This window comes from Acanthochromis polyacanthus, chromosome 3, assembly GCF_021347895.1.
Source record: "Acanthochromis polyacanthus isolate Apoly-LR-REF ecotype Palm Island chromosome 3, KAUST_Apoly_ChrSc, whole genome shotgun sequence".
Lineage (NCBI taxonomy): Eukaryota > Metazoa > Chordata > Actinopteri > Pomacentridae > Acanthochromis > Acanthochromis polyacanthus.
The window spans coordinates 10,402,478-10,424,653 of record NC_067115.1 but is presented as its reverse complement, the minus strand read 5'-3'; the positions used below and the strand labels follow the sequence as shown (position 1 = coordinate 10,424,653).

Here is a 22,176-nt window from a genome sequence, read left to right as displayed (position 1 = left end):
TACATTATTATCAGCGTCATTTACTGCTGTGATCTATTTCTGTGCAACACACACAAATATTACAAATACACAGAAAAACATTTCTTTAGCTTATTTCCAATGAGCTGAGACATTCTGTCCCCCTTAGCTACCACTTTGATGCAGTCTTCCTGTGTTATATCATAATTTTTCTATTCAAAAGTCTTGTCTGGCACCATTCGAACTCATAGCAGACTGGAGCATTTCTTTTTGTACAGATTGCTACTAAAAAGCAACAAGTAATCAACATTCAAAACAAGGTTCTGCATATATAACAGGAACTTTTATGCAGAATTTTAGAGCTAAAGCAATTCACTTACACACTATAGAAAAAATAATTTTGTTTTGATCATCAATTCATTGTTTCACTAATTACAAAATGACAAACAAAATTTCTTTTAGCCTTTGAAATGTGAGGTTGCTACCATTCTCATTTTTATATTGTAAAGTGAACATTTTTTAGTTTCCAATGAGAGTTTTTGACTACTAGTCACACAAAACAAGTATGATAATTTCCTTGGACTTTTTCCTTGCATCATTTTTGGCATTTCGTAAAACATTTTAAAGTGACAGATGTTTTTTGCTTTAACTCATCATGACGCAGTAAATGTTGATGGCACGACGTAATGGCTACAGAATAATGGCAGCATCAGCATTTACATTGGTTCACTGTAAGCCTCGCTTTGACCATGCAATTCTGATGGACACACAGTGTAAAAACTACCAGAAAAATGAAAAAAAAACAAAAAAACATTTAGACTAAGTGCGGAAACAAATCTACATGGCAAAAGAAAAAGAGCCCTGTTGTTGGAGGAGACAAGTACGTGAAACTGAGGTAAAACAGGAAGATCTCAAACAGGTATCCACTCTACTGAGAGAGCTCAAAACAGATATTCTGTTTACATATTCTGTTGGCTTTATTGCTACTAGAAGTGTAAGTAACAAAACCTGTGCACTTAAGAATAGAAATGGATGTTTTACTCTGCCTTTATGGAACAGCAGACAGCACACTTAGATAATTATGTTTATTTCCTGGTACATTGTTAGCACAGCTCGTCTAGGTCAGTTCAAAACTTCCATTTCTTTTTTGCCCCTTTTATGTCAAATTAATAACAAAATGTCCATAACAGATGAAACTACCACTACAGTTTCATATAATTGTTGACTCCAATGAATATCAGTGAATGCTAATCCTCATAGTGAAATAACTTTATACCACTGACAATATCCCAAAACAGTAGCCAGTTGAGGAAGAAAAAAAATCAATGCTCTCTGTGAAACACAAACAAAGCAAAGCAGCTGGAGAGAGGATGAGCTTTTCCTGAGGGAGGGAGTGGAATTTTTAACATTCTTGCTATAGTGAGGCCTTTTGTTTTGTGTAAATGTGTGTGTCTGTGTGTCAGTATCGGTGTAGTGAGACGGTGTTGTCAACAGTGACATCACTCCAAATGCTACTAGTACAGTACATGTCTCTCTCTCTGGTTCTGATACAGACCTTTGCTCTTCCGGGAGCTGAAACAACCGCCCTTCTGGCTGGAGGGAGGAGGGCCCTGGTTGATAGGCACAGCTTCCTGGTAGCGCTCACAGCCGGGAATCTCGCGGTGCACGTGATAAGACAAGTTCCTCAGCAGACAGACGCTGTTCTCTATCAACTGCAGACATGGAAATAAAGCAGTCAGGCAGGCAAACGAATAATTTTTATGATGCAAACTGTATTCACGACAACTTTCTCACCATAAATAGATAATTTTCCAACTCAGTGCATCATTTGCTTTCAGTTTACCGGTGTTTTTGGTTTTTTGCCCCCGTCACTTTTTCTTGCTTTGGTCTCATTTTTCACTGCAATATAAGGTCCTGAACCTCTATGGCAGTGGTTCTCAACCCTGTTCCTCAGGACCCCATGTCCTGTATGTTTTAGATGCTTCCCTGCTCCAACACAACTGACTCAAATGATCAGCTTGTTATCAGGCTTCTGCAGAGGCTTGATAACAAGCTGATCATCCTGAGGAACAGGGTTGAGAACCACTGCTCTATGGAATAGCACAATCCTGGCTAGCAGAAAGAACTCAAACATCTCTGTTTTGCCATCTGAAAAAGTTCTACACCAAAAATTTAAAAAAAGGAAAAATAAAAAAGCTGAATCAAGAGTCGATTTGTACAACACTGTAGGGGCAGTAGTTTTTACCAACACTGGGGAAAAAAAGGGCGCCACATACTGACATTTTACTACCAACACTTTTATTTTGTTTTCATTGTCGTCTCCTATCTGCTCTACAAGTGTAATAAATACAGTCTAAAGTCCAACCAAAAAGTCCCTGAATTTTTGTTGCGTGACTGTGGCAACTGAGTCACTAGTAGCTAGTTTATTATCCCCTGCCTCCACGAAGTGGAAAAGGGGGATATAGGTTTGGCCTTCGTCCGTCCGTCCGTGCGTCCGAGATGAAGGGGACAGCTTTTCTCGGAAACTATTACAGCTAGGATTACGAAATTTAGTGTGTAGCTTCACACCATGGACACCTTGATCAAGTTCGAAAATGAGACCTGTGCGATAATGTTTAACAGAGTTATGGCCCTTTATCACTATTTTGGATATAGACTCATAGACATCACATGTGGCGGGGGATATTGATGACCATTGCGTCTTGTTTTACAAAATCTAGTTCCTGCAAACTGTGTATGTGTGGCATTTATGAAAATAAGACATGTACAAAAAAACGATTTTGGAGAAATATCCTATTTTAAAGTCAGATTTGGCTATTTATCCCGCAAAAAAACAAAAACTACACTTGATTAATTCTAAAACCATCAGAAGGCCGACATCTGAGTGGTTTTGTTTTGTTCCTACAGCTTCTATCTATGATGAATAGTGTAAATATAGCAATTTATCAACAAGTCTTTCAAACCTGCCTGCAGTTTTTGGGGTTCAGTTGGTTAAAATCCCACATTAAGTCATTAACTCTGAATCTCACACTGTGTAGAAGCATGTTTAAAAAGATAAACTTTCATTTATTTACTTTATTGAATGAATGTACCAAAATGTTCAATGTCAATCAATAACTCTTCCACTTACCTTATTGTCCACATCTTTACAGTCAATCTGGGACTGGACAATGTACATGAGCGAATCGACCAATCCTGTGCACTCCCTCAGCTTCCTCCTCGCCTCACTTCGCTCTGAACTCACATTTCTTTGGACAAGAGGAAAGTTGAGAAGAGGAGAAACAAAAGAAAACACGGATTAGCACTGTCGTAGAAATAAATGAGTTAGTTAAGAGGTTAAAGGGGGAACGGAAAGAGTCAGTTTTACAGACGACAAAAGGATTCCAGCACATAATGCTTGAACACACCCCCAAGCGTTGTTTGAATGAAACTCCAGTTAAATCCACTGCTTTACAAAGAGAGTACAGTCTGACAAGGTCAAGTTACATCTCTGGTCTCATTTCTCCAATTGCTCTCTGACTCAGTGCTACTTAGAGATCTAACAGAACTGGATGGATAGAAAACCGAGAGCCACTTAGTCGATGTAGTAGGAATGTAAAGAAAGTAACATGAGGGAGGAAACTCAGTGGCGTGGCATTCAGTCTTGGTCTTTTGTGCTGGGCTGTTTTTCCCAGCGATAGACACTCCCTCTGACACAATACCAGGACAAATTCCCTTTTACAGCAGGGGGCACTGATTCCACTTCACTGCGTATTTCAGGAAATGTATCGACATGGTTCAGCAGGCAAACACTTATAATGGAAAAAAATGCAGACTACATTAAACTAGGACTGCAGCATAGAAGAGAGGCCCAGTTTCCCAAAAAAGAGTAGCTTTAAATTTACTAGGCTTATGAAAGTCCTTGTGTCAGGTGTGTTCACCGGTGGAAAATCTTCTCTGTGAAGAGGAAGAAAGTGAAATAAAAAACGTGAAATCCAGGGAAGAAAGGAGGCGCTCTAATTAGAGCAGCATGGATTAATCATTGTTAGACCTTCTGCCTCTTACCAACCTTTGCTATAAAGCAATAATGGGCCATATGGGCAGGCAAACATGATTGTTGAGTTCACTGACACAATTTTACAAGATTTCTGAAGCCATAAAATTCTGTCTGCCATCTGTTGTTTGCCTGTACTTGACAGCTACAGAAGCAGCTTTCATCGATGTCCACAAACTGAAGAGGACCACATTTCTAGTTGCAGTTAAGCATAAAATTAAAAGGTTAACTGATAAACTAGGTGTAACAGTAGAAGAGTGTACAGGAGCTTCCAAATCTCTACTAAAAGCCAAAACAAGCAGTTTGCTACTCGAGTACTTTTTCATTAAAGAAGTGAAGTTCTACCTATTTTCTGTGTCAAAACTCTCCAGACTGTATTCATGCTTAATTCATTCATTAACCAAAATCAGAGATTCCTTTTGTGTACTCACCTCTAAAGTTAGAGCCCCAAATTTTTGTGCGATTACAATATTTAAATTTCGGAGCCATTTTGGTTCAAGATGAAATAACCCCGGGGGAAAAAAAATGGTGCAGTTAGTGTTCTGCTTTCAGCCAGTTTATTTAAAGTGATGCAGTTCATTCAGTCCGTACGACATCAAAACAGTAGTCTCAAATTCACTGCAGAGGATGCTTCATAAACAACTTCAGACTATTTGTGTGATAAGGACAGTGGCCCCAACAAGAACAGAAGCTTAATCTAAACTAATTAATAATAATTTTTCTGAATGGATTCAGTTACAACATCTGATGATGATCAAAATTTTCTTCTGCTTTTTAATTAGATTTAAAGGGACTAATGCTCAATGCTGTCCATGAATTTCAATCAACTTATCAGCATCTATAAACACTTCAACATGCTGTATATTAAACGGCACCATAGCTCTTCTGTCTACTCATTTTGAAGTTAATGCTGTCCAGATGATTTCTGTGAATATCAAAGTTTGTGACTGTTCACGATTATTCATGCATACTTTTCCACACCCGCAAGTCAACACTGTAATTAACCGCGTGGTCGAGGGGAATGCACAGATAACAGAGCCACAGACCAGAACATACTGTTTACACAGTATAAGTCAATGCCCCACTGTCCTCTGTTCCCTTTAAACTACGGCATTCCCTTCTTGGCCCTCTCCTGATCTCTCGCAGTTATTGTGGGTTAGCAGATCTCTTTTTCAGTTCAAAAATATCTTTAATAAATAGCTGACATTTAACCCAGAAGTATTACATGCAAAATTTAATGAGATATCCTCTTTATATTTGGTAGTAAACAAGTAAAGGCTTCCAACAGTCACAATAAACCAGATGCATCATTTCCTTTACAAGCAGACTTTTGAATATGATAAACCTGCTTGGAGTTATTGGTGCATAATGACTAATATCTTGCTGAGGGAGCACTTCTATCAAAATGTATGTTTCTACAGTAAAACAGATATTCAGAGGTTTTCTCCTGGTTTAAGAGTAGGCTTTGGAGGTTGACTACATATGACAATAAGCATGGTGTGTCCACATGCAGTTAAGGCAATGGGTGCGTTGCCTTATTTGACAGATCTGTGCACTTATTGTTCTTTGTGTTCTTTTTTTTCCCAATATCTGACAAAGAAAAATATAAATTATGCATGAGCAAAGAAAAACCTGGGTGCGGCAAAAAATCTCTATGTAGGAAAAACCCTGATATTAAAGAGGGAAAACTGTGGAGCAATCTCTGTCACTTAATAGTGTGCAAAGATCGGACCTGATTGGAGTTATTGATGAATACTGGCTTTCATCTTTCTGCTGAGAGAAGACTTTGATCAAAAATGGACTTTTCTCCATTAGTAAAAAGAAATTTGTGTTCTTTTATTCTTGGTTATGAAGGAGCCTTTGGAGATGACAGCAGTATACTCTAGTCACATACAGCACAGGCAATAAGTATCTTATTATTATTATTATTCCACACAAATCTATGCATTTTCCTGTTATTTCAGACCTTTGCTCAAATTTTTTTTGTCATTTTTATTATTTGATTCTCATTTTTTAAAAGCATTTCTTCTATGTCAGAAAAACCCTGACATTAAAGAGGGAAAGCTGTCTGTAAAATCTACCACCGTGTTATGTTATTCAACAGAAATCCTTCCTGTTACCATTTGTTGAAGAAAAAATGTCCATTATGCCAGAGTTGAACAAAACTGGTCCAAAAAAACATTTTATTTTTTTCTTCTATGCAGGAAAATCCCTCATATCAGAGAGGACAAACTGGCTGTAAAATCTACCATTAATCAGAATTTTGGGGGAATTTCTTTGGAGTCTCTGTCGCTTAGAAGTGTACAAAGATCGGACTTGCATGACGTTTTTAGTGCATACTGGCTTTCATTCTTCTGCGGAGGAGAGAAAGGAGTGGAAAATGGCAGCACGCATGACACAGCGGCTCAGTGCTCTACCTTTCTTTTAATTACATTGTATTGGTACAATGACAAGAAAGGAATTCTATTCTAAGACAGCAATTTATCAAAATGTACTTTTCTCCAGGTATTAAATAGATATTGAGGGATTTTCCTGGGTTAGGAACTGGCCTTTAGGGGATGACACTGCAAGAAAATAAGCATGATCTGTCCACAAACAGTTCAAACAATGAGTGCTTTTACCTTATTTGATAGAAATATCTGCATTTTCCTGTTATTTCTGGCCATTTCATCAAGAAAATGCCAATTATACTTGAACAAATTTAACATCAATTCAAAAATCTGACTAAAAGCCTGGCTAAAACCTCTTTGTGGTGCACCAAAAATCCCTCTATGCAGGAATTCCCTGACATTAGAGGGTAAACTGCCTGTAGAATCCAGGATTATTCAGATATTTTTTTTAAATAGTCTGTGCCACTATGAAGTGCACAAAGATTTCAGATGTTAAAAAAGGGAGAGAATATTATAGTAAATGCAGTAGTGGAACAGGTTTTTACTGTTACTTCCTAATAAAAACTATTCATACCACCAAATGTCTTGTTCAACAGGACAGTCTATTCTGATTTAAGGAGACATATTACATATTTGTATTCAGCCTGTACCATTATTCTCCATCTTTACTTGAAACCACTCCATGATGCATTTCCTGCTCTTCTGCTCTGTTAACTCCTCATTGCTTCCTTCCTCCCTCATACATCCCACAGCTCTGTCAGGCTGTTGAACTGGCAACCTTCCACTTTCTTTTCCTGTCTACATCAACCCTCCCTCCTTCCATCTCCTATATTATCAGCAGCAGCTCGGCAGCTCAGATCTGCTCTCTTATGTTTCCATGCTTTCTTTCTTTGCTCCTTACCTCAGGCAGCCGGCTGTGTTGGTGAGGGCCGTCTCCCACTCAAGATGTCTGGGTTTGCAGTTTTCCTCGCCACCTCCTGCTCCGTTACTCCCTCGCTCCCAGCCTGAATGGGGCACCATCACCTCGTCAGAGAGGGCATGCAGTGCGTGGTCCACGATCTCCATTTTCACGGAGTCATGGGATGACAGGTTCCACAAGGTCCCTGGGGAAAAAAAAAAAAATCACAGAAATTGTGAAATTCCAATTATGTAAAAATGTCAAATTGAATTGTGAAGCCTAATTCTGCTCAACTGTCCATAGAAAATGAAAAATTAAATGCTGCAGTAACAGTTTGGTACATGTTTAGTCACGTTTCCTGAATTATGTGGAGGTAAAGTGTAAATACTGTCAACACAAAAGGTCAATAGAATAAAAAGCAACCCAAAGATCTGAATTATTTCCTAATATCATAAGTAATAGTCTTTTTAGATATTTCACATTTTCTGGATAATCATTTCAGAGAGTCACTCTCATTGCTGGTCATGTTTAGTTTAAAGAGTTACACTCATGAGCCCTAAAAACATGTAGCTACTTTCAGTGTGATTTGACTGCCTTTACTGTCAAGCTTTTATCTTGGTTTTTATGAGAACTAGCAGATACAAGCTGTGTCTTGTTTTTTTTCCAGCATACTCAATGGTATCCAGATCTTCCTTCATTACATTGTAATACTAGCAGTGTTTTGTAATATTAGCCTTTCAGAAAAAAAAACATGTTATGAAAGTGTCACATTTTTATAGGTATGTTTGCGGTTTATTTTTGATATGTGGGAAGCTTACATTATGAGACAGTAAGAACTTTGTGAGCTATTCAACTGAAAAGCAAAATGAAATTAGTAAAAGTAGCAAAGATGTTACTTTGGAGAAGATTGATGTGACTTTCTAATGTTAGTACTTCTAAATGTACAAATACGTAACAAACATGAGTACAAAACTCTGGTTCTGCTTTTTCACTAACATATCATTGCATATGTATATTAGTATCCATGCAAAGACTGCACTGCATGAATCTACATATGAATATGCAATGAAGAAGCAAACACGAGTAATGGCGGTGGAGATGGATGCAGGTTGCAACTATTATTAAATTTAATGGAAATTCAACATAAAATTTTGTTGCCAACACCTCATCAAAGAGACAAGAAACTAGAATTGTTCAATGTCAAGTCTTAAAGTGTCATTTGATATTCGCCACATTTTGCTGAAACAAGTATTTTAAATACAATTCTACTGAGAAGAAGGGCGGTGACTCTGGACACAAGGAGAGCCCGTGGAGCTCCAGGGATTGAACTAAAATCCACATTTTACCATAAACAAAACTCAGGCTAACCTGTGATAATGTCAGTGAGATCCTGGTCACGGGTCTTCCTCAGCAGCCTGATCAGAGCCGGCACTCCATCACAGTTCTTGATGGCGATCTTATTATCTGGATCTTTGCCATATGAGATGTTCTTCAGTGCTCCGCAGGCTGCGTAGTGAACCTATACCACAGATGGAACAACAGCTTAATGAGCCATTAGTCAGGATGAGGACCCACTTCAAGAGAGCATTGATTTCACATACATGGACTTGGAATAGCAGCAGTAGGAGACAATGCCATGCTCTTCTAACTGCTTGATTGTACTTGAACACATTGCATGAGTCGTGGCTGTGCAACTTATAGAAGTAATCGCTGTAATTGATGGTAAATTAAGTTGGACACATTTCTTACATACTTTCACCGTAAAACAATTTTAATATGCTTCGAAAGACATTTGTTTAGTATAATTTAAAGAAACTGCATTCAGTCAGTAAAACCACTTTCCAATGTTCAGAGGATCCAGTCGCTGTCTGAACCATTTGTCCAGTCAGCAAGTTATCCAACACACATAAGACTTCTAACTTGTCACTGGCTATGGAGCATGAAATGTGAAATTAAGATGCTTATTTGCTCTGGGAGTGGAATGCATGATGTGGTCTGTCTGGTAATGCCCACTCAAACATCAGCAAAACTTTGCCACAGCTAAGCCTAAATGAAAGGGAGCTACAGAAAACCCACAGAATGTTTTGGCCAAAACCATATTTAGCACAAATGTTGACCTCCAGGATTTGACCAAGAGAACTCAAATACATTCTGCTTATTTCTCATTCTTTTGGTATTAGGAGCAAGTCTTAAGTTCACTTTGTCCTGACAGTTTGTTTCAGGCGAACAACCTGTCTCTGGATTACATAAGAGATACACTACATCCCTTAAGCCTCACTTTCTGCCAGCCTAGCCCAAGCATAAGAAACTTGTAGAACAGTAAAGAGCGAACAGAAATCCACAGAGAAAAACAGCAAACTGACCTCTCTGTTTGGGTTGTCAAGCATAGAAACCAGCGCTGGAATGCCTTTCAGACGACGCACATCAGACTTCACCTGTGAACCAAAAGCATAAATATTAGCTGTGATGTGAATGTTGATCAGATCAGATTTAATGTACTTGGCCACTTAGGCTAATCAAAATTACGACTAACGATGAAAAACTGTAAAAGACGTACTAATGCAAAAAGAAATTAAGGAAAGAAACGCACAAGGCACGTGGTATGACGATAACAGACACCCACTGCAGTAACAATGCCCGAAAATATCCTTAAAATAAAAAACTCAAGTGGGTAAATTCACCAACTTCATCAATAAATATCATAATATTCCTTTTTTTTTCAGGTTAATAGCTTTAACTTCATCCATATGAATACTAAAGTGTAGCTACATGTTTTAACTCAAGCTCTGATTCATGACATTATCTTTCGTGCAAATTTTCAAGTGTTCTGTATATTAAAATAAAAACAGACCATGGGTCAAGAGCCTATCTCCTCCTCACAATACACAGATAATGGAGTCTACACTACCACTTACACCTCCCCATTACATAATGCCTACTGAAAAAGATCATTTAGGTCGTGCATACTTAGGCACCAAGAGAACAAAATCCCCTTAATGCTGGCAACCAAAGAACAAAAATGAAGCATTCCAGCTGCAAACAAGAAAATACAACATAATACGAGACAAAATATAAAACACACAAAGGGAAAATTTCCTTTAATGTAAGGTCCAGCCGTTATTCTTTACCGGTAATACTCGTCCCCAACTGAACCACCCACAAACCCCCTGAAACCCACCCCAGAAGGACCTCAAGTATGTAAGCTTATATTCACTTATATTCAAAATGTTGCAAACATTCCACCTGTGTACTGACAAAATTGCAACCAGCAATGCTGACTGACACTGAAGTCCAAAATTGTTATCATTAATCCGTAAGTAGACTCTAAAAGCATCTTTCCAAATTCATAACTAGTCCCAAATCAGAACTAGCTGTCATAATCTGTCCTCTACTCCCTGACCATAAGACTTTACCCATCTACTGAACACCCAAATCTTAGACCCATGCTGGTAGAACTTTCTACATGCCATCAAAAATGCGTAAACCATTCTTAGAACAAACACTAATCATGAGCTTGAGACTTAACTACTGATTGAAGCCTACTCTGCTGTAAGCTGCACTTAATGCAAACTTTAAATTAGTAAAAAAGAAATGAGCTGGTATGTGTGTACCCCTTACTTTATCATTCTTATAGGTGAGATGCTGCAGGTATGCGGCTGCGTTGCTCTTGACGGGGTCCAGCCTGTAGTTGAGCATTGCGATGACCTCTGGCAGCTCCGGCTGACGCCAGCCAGAAGGGCCAGGGCCTTTCCTTAGAGTGCTGTCCAAAGAAGCCATGCTCCCTCTTTCACCCTGGGCCAGCGGCGCTCCTCCACCCCAATAGTACATGTCACCTGGACCGCTCATGTCGCCATCCAAGGTGCCTTCATAACTCCTGCAGCAGGAAAAGGACATTTATATTTAAATTGTTTGAGATTTTCAGTGACGGACAGGAAAATGAATGCCAAGAGAGAAACCACTGCGTCATGTTCACGACAACAAGGCCCAAGATTAGCAACAATAAAAACGACTTATTGTTTTACATTGCCTATTTGCTAGATGACTCACAAACACCACATATAGCGCATAGAAGCAAAATATAGATCTAGATAATATTCATCCTGTAAACCACGATGAGTCAGCGTACCCAGTCCTGCGAGGGGGCCCATGTGGGAAAGCATGGTGGTTGCGGGGCACAGTGCTGTAGTGCATTGGGTGCCCCATGCCATAGTCGGGCTCATCGAAGCCCATGCTGCGCTGGTCATCCTCTAGACCGTACGGCTCTGGGACAAACCTTGGAATAGAAGACAGCTCCATAGCACTTCCCATACGCCCAACCTACGCATAAACCGGAAATAAAACACAAAATGTTGGAAACTACACGTCAACTACTATGATAAATGTATGCAACAGTTTCAGCATATCCTGCCAGCAAATCATCAAATGTAGCAAGTGATTCTTTAAGTGTCAGCAGGTGAGAGCAAAATGGAAGGCATCAAAGACAGGGATGCAAGGATTGTTGAATATACCTGTGGCTGAGCAGCATAGGGGTCCAGCTGGTTCCTGCTGGGGGCTCTGTAGCTTGGATCCAGGGTTCTGTATCCATCTCTGAAAAGAAGAGGGAAAAGTGATATCAACAAGGCTGAAAGTACAATTTCATTTAGCAGATGCTTTTATCCAAAGCAATACACATCTGAGAGTAGATACAACACAAGCAAGGATCTAGTCAGGAGAAAATTATCTAACTCTATATAAAGTGTGCTAGCATAAACATGAATCTAAGCAAACACGGTACCTGTAGCGATCATCCATACGAGCTCCTCTGTTTAGGCTTGTGTAGGTGTCAGATGGGGGTCCAGCTCGGTAGTCGTCGTAGCCTGCTGGAGGGCCGTAATGGTAGTTGCGGGGCACAGTGTGAGTAGGATAGTCCATGGGCACACCAGGGCCACCAGGTCCCGGCCTGTAGACCCGGTCCATGGGTGTAGTGTAGCCGGCCATACCCGTCACAGAACCTCCACCATCAATAGAAAGTGTGTCTGATACGGAAGGGATGACTGTACGGGTGGTGGTGGTTTTTACCACTTTCTTTACCTTAATGACCAAAAGGTGAGGCAGGACACAAGATATCAATACAGAATATTCACAAGTACGTAAACTGGCATGAAATTGTTCACTAAATCTCGCAAGAACAAATTTATTTCTTTGTCTTCTCTTCTCATGCCCTTTCCAATAGTGCTTTAAGTTGCACACTTTGCAACAAGCAATTGCTCTCATTTGAATCTTATTTTTACCGTGGTTTCTGTGCGTCGTGTAGTCCCATCTTCACTGGTCTCCACGGAGACAACAGGTGGCAACTCCTGGGGGTCCTCCTCCACCGTGTACGTCTCCTGCACCATCTGACCAGGCTCCATCCTGAACTGCACAGACACATTTCAACATAAATCTCAATGCACGTGGTCACTAGGAGTAAAAATGAAACAGCTAAAATAGAAACGGCTCTGAAAGATGCTTACGTGATGTGTCCCGTTGATGTAACCCTCGTTCAGTTTCAGCCTCTCTATGTCTGCATCACAAGGAATGCGGCCGTTCTGCAGAAAAAAAGAAAATACAAGTGAGATGATCCAACACACAAACACGCAGATAACAATGAAAGTATGTATTCTTGAACAAATACACACATCACATCAGTGGCTGAGCAGCTGACACCTTCCAGCTGTCCAGAGCAACAGCTTACTTGTGTAAAATAAAATAGCCAAATCTGAAAGCAACTTTCAACTTGAGAAAATTCAAATTCCATTACTTCTAAAAAATATATATAAAATTTTGTACAAAACAAGCATGCTGTTATTTTAAAAAATGCAATGAAAGTCAGTGGCAGCTGGACGTTTTAGGTTTCAGGTGAATAGTCTGAACTCCTAAAATATGTAAACATGCAACAGAGCTATGAATGAATGTGAGGGTGGAATGAACACGCAGACAAATATCTCCCTCAGGTATGCAGACACCCTCTGTTCAGGAGTGGTGATGGGTGTGGTGCTCCTGCCTCTCTAGCCAGAGAGGGAGCTCTATCTCTACTGACACCTCTGCAGCTTAATACTAAGGGGATAAATGGGGCACAGCCAGGGGGCAATTGTTCAACGCTGATTCAGAAATTAGATGCAGCTGTGTCACACAGACAGAAATGTTGTGTTCTCAGATTTTAAAAAGCAGAAATAACTTGCTGACAGCGAGAACTGGTGAGAGGTGAAATAGCACTATGTCCAGATAAAATGAACAAGACATAGATGAAGCAAATAAACACACTCTCTAGGTCAGATTAGGGCTCAGAGAGAACAGTAGAAAGTGCCGGGCAGATGCGAGCATGTGGGAACCTGTAGGTGATGACTGAGGTTGTGTTTCACTACCTTGAGAGAGTGGCATGCCGAAGCCTTTGGGCTATGTAAACACACATACATAGCAGTGATAAGAACAAGCACAGGCTACATTTTTTAGCCTGCACTCACTAACACACACAGCGCTTATATTTCTTATCAGTCACTAGAGTCACCTGGGACCGCGACATGTCCTGGTGAGGGCATGCCTACATGCAAAAGCGACAACCGACAGAGTTGAATAGTGAGTGAGTGGGACACACCAACTGCTTATTAGTGTGTTGCAAGGGTTGCTTCAGGGCCAAAAGTGTGCGCATGTTTATGTCAAATTATTGAGGTGCACCAATAGCTGCACATGGCACTAAGGAAGGAAAAGAATGAGTGAGCGTGGGCGTGTCTGCCTGCATGCCTGTCTGTGAGGTGATCTCAGAGGATGAAGTCACTCTGAGTTGTCTCTGCAGTCTCTGAACCAGGTAATGGAATTACGCACAATGAAGAAGGTGCGTAAGCAAACACAGTGTAACACGCTTATGAAACAGACTCAGACATCAAGAGTTTTACTGGGAATATACAGCTGGACCCTGTTCACTGAGGACCTTACACCACTGAAAAAACACTGAGGGACGTCCTCTTCATACCAGAATCAAATCCAGCAAATTATCAGTGGACCAGCTGGCTGACAGTTGAAACGAAGACAAACTCTTGATGACAGAAGCCCAATATCACAACAAACGAAGCAAGACATTGCTCTGCATGCAAACACCTATGGACAAGTCAAGACAAACAAGATGGTTGCACTGGGTTGTTAAGTTCGATTGGTGGAGGGACGTGATGATGACGGAAGACGTATTTTAAATACGATGTGGACGGACAGTTGCGGAGGAAAAACAGAGCAGGAAAAGTGGAGGATGGAGAAAAAAGGTGAAATAAAAAGCTGTGAGGAGAAACAGAGGGTTAAATTACCTCCTCAGGAAGAGTTGGACTAAAAGGTTTATCAGACATTTTATTGGACTAAACTTGTATTTTCTGAAATTCAATCTGAATTGGAGCACATATCAAGAGTCCCTTTTGATTAAGACCCCAAAGGAGGTATGTTTTACCCCTGGTGTGGTTTAAGTTGTGCTGAAATCCAGCCAGTCCACACAGGTGAGGTGGAGATGACCATGGAGATGACTTTGGATGAACTCGCTCGGATCAAGGGTGAATCCGAGGGACGTTTTGATGGAAAATGTGCAAGAGGGTAAGGTGGTTGGTGATGGTAGGGTCGGAGTTCTTTTTGGTGTTACCTGCATGTTGGGGAGGGGGCGGGGCAAGGTGCCGGCACACGACCTCCGCTCCTCCTCCAGAGCTCGGCTCAGCATCTCAAACTGCCTCTCCTGCTCCCGCACCGAGGCCAGCAGGGAGGCTGTACTCGCACACTGCTCCATTCACACGCTGAGAGCAGAGGACAGGACAGGGTCAACACCAGAGAGCAAGAAGAGACTCAACCAACACCGGGAATTTATCAAAGAACAGACAGAATCACCCAAGTACATACACAGATATAAAGAAGAGCCCTGGTGCAGTGCACATTGGGGAATGCACGCAGTGAGGAAGTGCTAATCACGTGGATATTTAGAGGGTAAAAGGCAGCTGGAGCTGTCACAGAGCGGCAAAGCAAAGGAAGACAAATGAGACGACGGAGAGAGAACTAGAGAGATAGAGAAGAAGCAAGTACCAAGCAAATGTGACTATAGTAAGGACAAGAGCAAGACCCACTGCAGGGGCGAACGGCAGACAAAAAGAAAGAGCTTACTAGCAGAGAATTAATCTAAAAAGTTAAAATTCAACAACAGAAGCAAGCTGCCGTCACTTTTTTCGCACATTTCTTTCCCTACTGTGATGCAGGTTTAAAAATAGATAGTAAGATGCATGACGAGAGACAATTACAGCATGTTTTCAGCTGCAGTGTCTGTACCTTGTTAGCACTTCTTCATTTCAAAATGCAAGGAAAGTGAGAAGGAAAAAAGGAGGCGAGTGTGATAGCGTCACATTAGCAGTTATACCAAATTTAGTAAGCCAGAGTTGTGTTGTAGAGTCAGTGTGTGAAGAGCAAGTCTTGCTTTTATTATAATATTGAAGTAGTTTTTTTTTTTTTTTAAGTCATCTAGAAATGCTTTACCGTCTAATCATACTCTGCATATTATAACATGCCATCCATGATGATTAAACATACAACAGGACACTATATTAGCAATACTTTTACACCATGACTGCTACTATTTCTACAAAGTCGAAGATACAGAAAAGTCAAAGAAACTGGAGCTCGACTGCCTTTTTGACTTTAAAATAATAATCCACAGTAAATATAGGAGTATCAACTAGATTTACAGGATCACAAACAATATGGGGCGGCATAGTTTAGTGGGTAGAGTGGTCGTCTTGTAACTGGAAAGTTGCTGGTTCGATCCTCGGCCCGTCGTGCTCATGTCGAAGTGTCTCTGAGCAAGACACCGAACCCCTAATTGCTCCTAGTGGGTCATGGTTAGTGCCTTGCATGGCAGCTTCCACCATCAGTGTGTGAAAGTGTGTATGTGACGTATCATGTAAAGCGCTTTGGATAAAAGTGCTATATAAACACAACCATTTATTTTACCCATTTACAATGCAAGCAGTCAAAGCAAAGGGCTTTCAAAATTATAATGTCCTCATATTCATGTCAGATTAAAAGGATATTTTTAGTATTTGAGGATTAGATTTTGCTCTACTGTGCCTCTTTGCTAATAAATATATTTGCTAATAATATAAATGATAATAAAATTAATGATATCAAGAAACATTAAACACTTTATTTAACTGCAATTTTAAATTTCATTTTGCCTCCATCTGGTTAAATATTAGACCATGGGGATCTCCAACAAAGAAACATTAAGATAATTTATGCATTGGAGTTTGCTTATCAATGCATTTTTTTTTACAAGTTGGTAGTATCAGTCTGCTTATCCTACTGCACTTTCACCTTGCCCAACACGTCCAGCTTAATAATTATTCAGATGTGACTGGAGTGCAGGAAGCATGATACAAGAAACTTGAAGGGAATGCAGACAATAATCATTTCAACATAACCAGCAAAACTATATAACTGCCGATTATGGGAGCAATAAATTGCATCAAATGTGCAGCCACAGAGAAAAATGCTTGCAACAAATTACGAGGCGTCACTGAAAAGGAAAGCAGTGGGAAAGTCGATTTTTAAATCATCAACCTGGACTTTTGGAAGGAAATGCAACCTAACACATGCCACAGCTGACCTAAGCCTAAATTACAGAAAGCATGGTAGAAAAGCAAATGTCCTTCCAACCCAAAATTAGGAGAATGACAAAGTACTTTTTCTCAGACTTTCACCCTTCAGCAGGGACACTGGTGAGGGAGGTATGAGGAATCTGGGGAAGATTACTTGAGCCGTGTCTGTCTAATAACGGAATGACATGAGTGTGGCTCATCTCCAAACCAGGGCAAAAATCATTTTCTACTTCAAAGTTCACTGACTCATGTAGATCAAATCTGCTCTCCATTCGCACACACAGGACGGCCTGAGTGAACAAAGACTCCTGTATTAAGTCTGAGTGTGCACACACGCCAGCATGAGTGTGTGTTCACATCTGTGTGAGGGCGAGGGTTTGTGTATGTGGGTCAGAGACTAAATAAAGGTGGCAAGTGTGTGAGGCTGACACCACTCTTATCCTTGAACACTCAAACAGAGCTGTGGCTACTTTTGGTGAAGTCAGTGCCGCCTGTTTTTTTTTCCATTTGCTTGGAGAAAAAAACACAGACATTTGTAGACAAAAGCATACACGAGCTGCACAAAAGCACACACGCAGCGCCATTGTCATACATTCCACAGTGAGATCTAGCATGTCATATCCTGTCTCAGCTGTTGGAAGCTGTCCTAATAAGGGAGCCCTTCACTCTTTCACCCAGCTCCTCTCATCTGTCTCTGACACCAAAGTTTTTTCTTCAAGCCTGGAAGAGGAGAGTGGGCACCGCTACTTTTACTTATCCTATTCCGACAGGGCCTCAGTGCCTCTGTAATGGATAACACAAACTGAAAGATGCCTTCGAACAATCTCAAGTGGGGAAATGAACCATCGATGTAAAGCTGTCAGTGTAAACAGTGTGTTAAAGCTCACTTGCACACCAACAGTTCTTTTCTGAAAACCCAAACGACACATAAAGTTAACCGACTATGGAAGCAAGCTACAAAAAAATGTTTGTTGTGTCTATAGCAGCCATCAACTTTTGCATTAGAGACCATGAAAAGCGGTGACATGCTGATTCCACACATCAGATAAGTCAACATACCACAGCCTGAGATGTTCTTTGAGGCTTTGTCAAATACATCAACGCTTCTCTGACAGTATAGAAGAAGACAGCCTCTTGTGCCTCAGTGCAACAGACCATCAGAGCCACGCAACCTCTACAGCTATGCAAGTCCCACCACTAGCATTCTTGTGGCAGGATGCAGTTCTTCGTGAAAGTTGTAAATGGCTTTTGCCATTTAAAGTCCGGGCATTAGACATTAATCTATAATGTAAGGCCATTACTGGCAATGTTAAATCGTATCTGCTAATGGGATAGACTTAGAATTACACCGATAAGCCACTTACTACACTGAGCAAACACATAATAGACATGTACACACACTGGTTGTGTTCACTGAACATGGAAAACTCACTCACAGTTTGTCTATCACTCAGTGACCCGAATTGTGGCTGCAGTGCATTTCCTCATTATCATATGCTATCACTGTCATTTTAGTGATTTAGTCATTGGTGGCTGTGGCTGGCTGACATGCATTCAGTTCCAGCCTGTACACACACACACACACAGCTGAGGTGAAGCTATGGTAAAATGCTGTTGTGGCTTGGCCATGGGCTCCGCTGACTCAGCCTCATTTGAATGGTCACACAGAGATTTGGCCTGTGTGTGTGTTTTGTGTTAGCCTTGGCCTGCATCCAACTACTGCCGCCTTCACCATCCTGACTTGAAACCATGAAAGTCCCCCCCACCAAAGAGAAACTCCCATGTGGCGTACAGCGTGTGCACAATGTGGCGGCTACAGAGAGAGCGCACATTCACACACGCCCACCTACAGTCACATTCACTCACACTCCATAGACTTTTCAGGGACCTCAGCAAGGCCAGCTGTCCAATCTACACGACAACAGCTTACTATTCTTAGTGAGGAAAGAAACATGCAGCTTCATTTAAACGGGGGGGGGGGGGGGGGGGGGGGGAAATCTGAACTCCAACTCAGGACAAAAGAGAAACCAAAAATGAACTGGTGAGTTTCAATCTTACTGGAGCCAGGAGAGCTATAGATGTGACAATGATAGAGAACATTACTTGTGATAAACTATTTATTCAGTTGAATGTAAGAATGTAAGATAATACTAAGCAATTCCCAAAGCCCATCTTGACATCTCCTGCCAGTCCAACATAATAAAATCATAGAAAACAGATAATGATATCTGTTTGTATCTTTTCTGTAAATAAATCATTTTCGTACTAATAAAAAATAGGTAAATTGAAGTTTCTCCCCTTGCTGAGTGACTTCTACCTGCTTGGACATTAAGCCCCATTAGTAGGATTTAAACTCCAGTCACTATATTCTCGACAAAGTGAGTCATAAAAACAACAATACATTATGTACTTATCATGAGTGCTCGGAAAGCCAATAAAAGATAATATTCAGCCTGTCACTTTGCTATATAATATTGGCAGGTCTGACTAAGTCAATAGAGACCAGCTCTGCGTCTACTGTAGTCAATGGTGAACCGCTTGCTACCACAATCACAAAACACAGAAATTCAGTGTTACATATAACATCTACAAACGCATGTAAAAACATCTCTGTTCAATCAGTTCATGAGCAAAAGGCCAACAAACTAAAAACCACCGTACAGCTGTTGGTAACAATTTACTACTGGTGACCACTTCTTCACAAGGAAATTGGTTGAGCTTCACCAGTAAAGTTCATAAAAGTGACTCTAAACTTTTCCAAGGAATTAGGCACTGGTACTGAGGGAGGGCACTGTCCGATAGCTTCGCCTCGCAGCTTCTGAAATTTGTGCACTTTGACTTCACGCTGTGTGAACTCTCATCCATCTCACAGTCAACTGACGTGCTCCATTTTCAAATAAAAACAGACTGTAGGTGTGACTGCTGGTGATAGAAAGGAAGAGAGATAAATGGAGGGAGAAAGAGACGACAGGGCAGGAAGGAGGAGCGAATATAAGAAAAACCCCAGCTTCTATGTGTCAGAGGGACACACCCATGGTGCACTCTGAAAGCCCGTCATTACAGAGGCTCACAAATGATAGCCCTGCTTAAAACAACTGGCTGAGCAGCAAGACTTCAGCCCCCACAGACAACACGGCTAGGAACAAATTCTAGGCAGCGCAAGAAATGTCCATCTTATGAGTGTTTTTCTTGCCCCTCCTTGTTGCGTCTACAGAGGGGACATTTCTGAGCACACAGCTTGTCCTAACTTGCTCACAATCTCTTCCATCTCTGTTCCAGCAGGTCAAAGCAGACATGCCCACAGGGTATGTACAGGAATATGTCTGGCATGTCCATGGTGCACTGATCAGCTGACTATCAACCAAGAATCAACAGTTCAGTTACTTTACACAGACTCTCAAACACTGTCTCAGTCCGGCTGGTCCCTGCATTGTCATTGTGAAGTGAGTTTTCACGTCAGACAGGAACAAATTGAAAGTATCACGCTCGTTCCATAAGAGCAGCGGACTCAGTCAGGCGGATCTGAGTAAAATCCAGCCTCTGTTCAACACTGACAAAACTGTAAGCTGAGAAGGTGTCTCCATTGCAAGCCTCTACACAAGGGGCTGAATAATGAAGCAACAAACACGCCTGCCACCTTACCACACCCCATACATCCAGACCCACACAACAGGTTCTTGCTTCCCTCCCTGGCTGCTTCACCACCAGCACAAATCCTGCCTCCCTCCTCTACCTGGCAGACCACATCAAAAGGCAGCTGCTGGAATTATAAACAATGAGTTTTCACAGGAGACTCCCAGCACACAAAAATGAGCAAAAACCAAAGGCGGTCTACCAGACGACACAGAAACAATCACATCTTGCGAGCATAGTCACCTGAAACAACCGTGAAGTCTCAGTGTCCACGGAGAGTGGGCGTTTCAGGTGTGACACAGTAAGAAACTGATAAGCAGAAACTGGACTTTGACTCCCAGTGTGGCGGTCTGTGTCAAGGCCGATCACTTCCGTGTAGTCTCACCTGTCCTGAAAGCCCCCTAGCTGGTGTAAAACTGTGGGGAAATCCAGCTATTATCTTGCTTTTTCCACGTTTCCATGCACCCAACAGAGAAACGTGTAATATTACATGGTTATACACCTCCCAGCCACTCAAAAGCTTCACCATTCATGCACTAAATCTCCTTGTTAGCACGTTTTAGAGTTACCCGTGTGTACATTTAGCATTTTTAAGCACATTGTTTAGTTTTTTCAACTTTCCCCACTCTCTATACAAGTTATTCATCAAGCTAACGAACGCAATACACCAACGCTAGCTGGGTTAGCTTATGCTACGTTTGCTAGCATGCTAACGCTGCGTTCACAACAAACCAAGTTCTATAAATGTAAATAAAAGTCGCTCCTCTTTGCACCTACAACCATTCCCAAACACTTGTACCGAGCACGAAACGCCAAAAGACAGGTCGTTACCGATTCCGGAGACTGTTAGGTCTGTTTTTCAAAGTCCATAAGTGTTTGCGATGTGGATTCAGGCCTAGCCTAGCCGCCGACGCCGCCGCTGCTCCTGCTGCCGCTGCTGCTGCGGGGATACAATCCAAAGCTCGACCAGCAGGAAGGAAGGAAGGCAGCAAGGGTCGGAGAAGAAGCGAGTTGGGATAAAAAAAAAACACACCTAGGTGCGTGTCGAAGAAACACCTGAAAACCGAGCAAATAAACAGTCCACAGCGGGGCCAGAACACTCACAATGAAGACGGAGAAAACACCCACCTATGTAATTTCCTATCTGCCCTCCTGCCTCGGCTTGTTGTTCACTTGTCTCTGCTCTTCCTCTCCGCTGGGGGTGAGAAGGTGGAGAATAAAAGCAGAGAATAAAGCAGGTTAGCACTGGGAAGATTACAATAACTATCATAGATAAACTAAAAACAAGTGTGGCGGTATTTATTGGGATTCTGTGCGGATTAAATCACCGTCTACTAACAGAAAATCATCATTTAATAGTAGAAAATCATCACTTCATAACAAAAACACAAGGCCAGAACCTCATTTCATTGGAATTACATTTATGTAGCTCTTTTTTTTAAAACAGGATTATTATTATCCTTTGCACATCTGAAATTGTTGCACTATAAAGTGAGAATTGGTGAAATAAGATCTAAATGTAAGTTTGCACTGAGGAACAATTTATAAACTAAATAAATTGCTTCATCTTCCAACTTAATGCAATCTATCGTTTTACTACAAAATATTAAGAATGAAAAGAAAAGAAAAAAT

At 41.1% G+C, this 22,176-nt stretch overlaps 1 protein-coding gene across 8 annotated transcripts in view; it reads right to left on the bottom strand.

Annotated features, from left to right (window-relative positions):
* Positions 1–21,791, bottom strand: part of ctnnd1 (catenin (cadherin-associated protein), delta 1) — a 29,010-nt gene extending 7,219 nt beyond the window's left edge. For 4 of the 8 annotated variants that reach the window (XM_051945131.1, XM_022197534.2, XM_051945132.1 and 1 more), the window contains exons 1-13: positions 21,673–21,791; positions 14,916–15,063; positions 12,772–12,846; positions 12,550–12,675; positions 12,054–12,349; positions 11,788–11,866; positions 11,406–11,596; positions 10,898–11,153; positions 9,643–9,714; positions 8,648–8,798; positions 7,283–7,484; positions 3,089–3,206; positions 1,514–1,670 (exon numbers count right to left, since the gene is read on the bottom strand). In XM_051945131.1, the coding sequence (XP_051801091.1) occupies positions 1,514–1,670; positions 3,089–3,206; positions 7,283–7,484; positions 8,648–8,798; positions 9,643–9,714; positions 10,898–11,153; positions 11,406–11,596; positions 11,788–11,866; positions 12,054–12,349; positions 12,550–12,675; positions 12,772–12,846; positions 14,916–15,056 (1,864 nt within the window). In that variant the 5' untranslated portion in view covers positions 15,057–15,063; positions 21,673–21,791. The other 4 variants (XM_022197533.2, XM_051945129.1, XM_022197539.2 and 1 more) reach the window with 4 other exon arrangements.
* Positions 21,792–22,176: the final 385 nt, after the last annotated feature.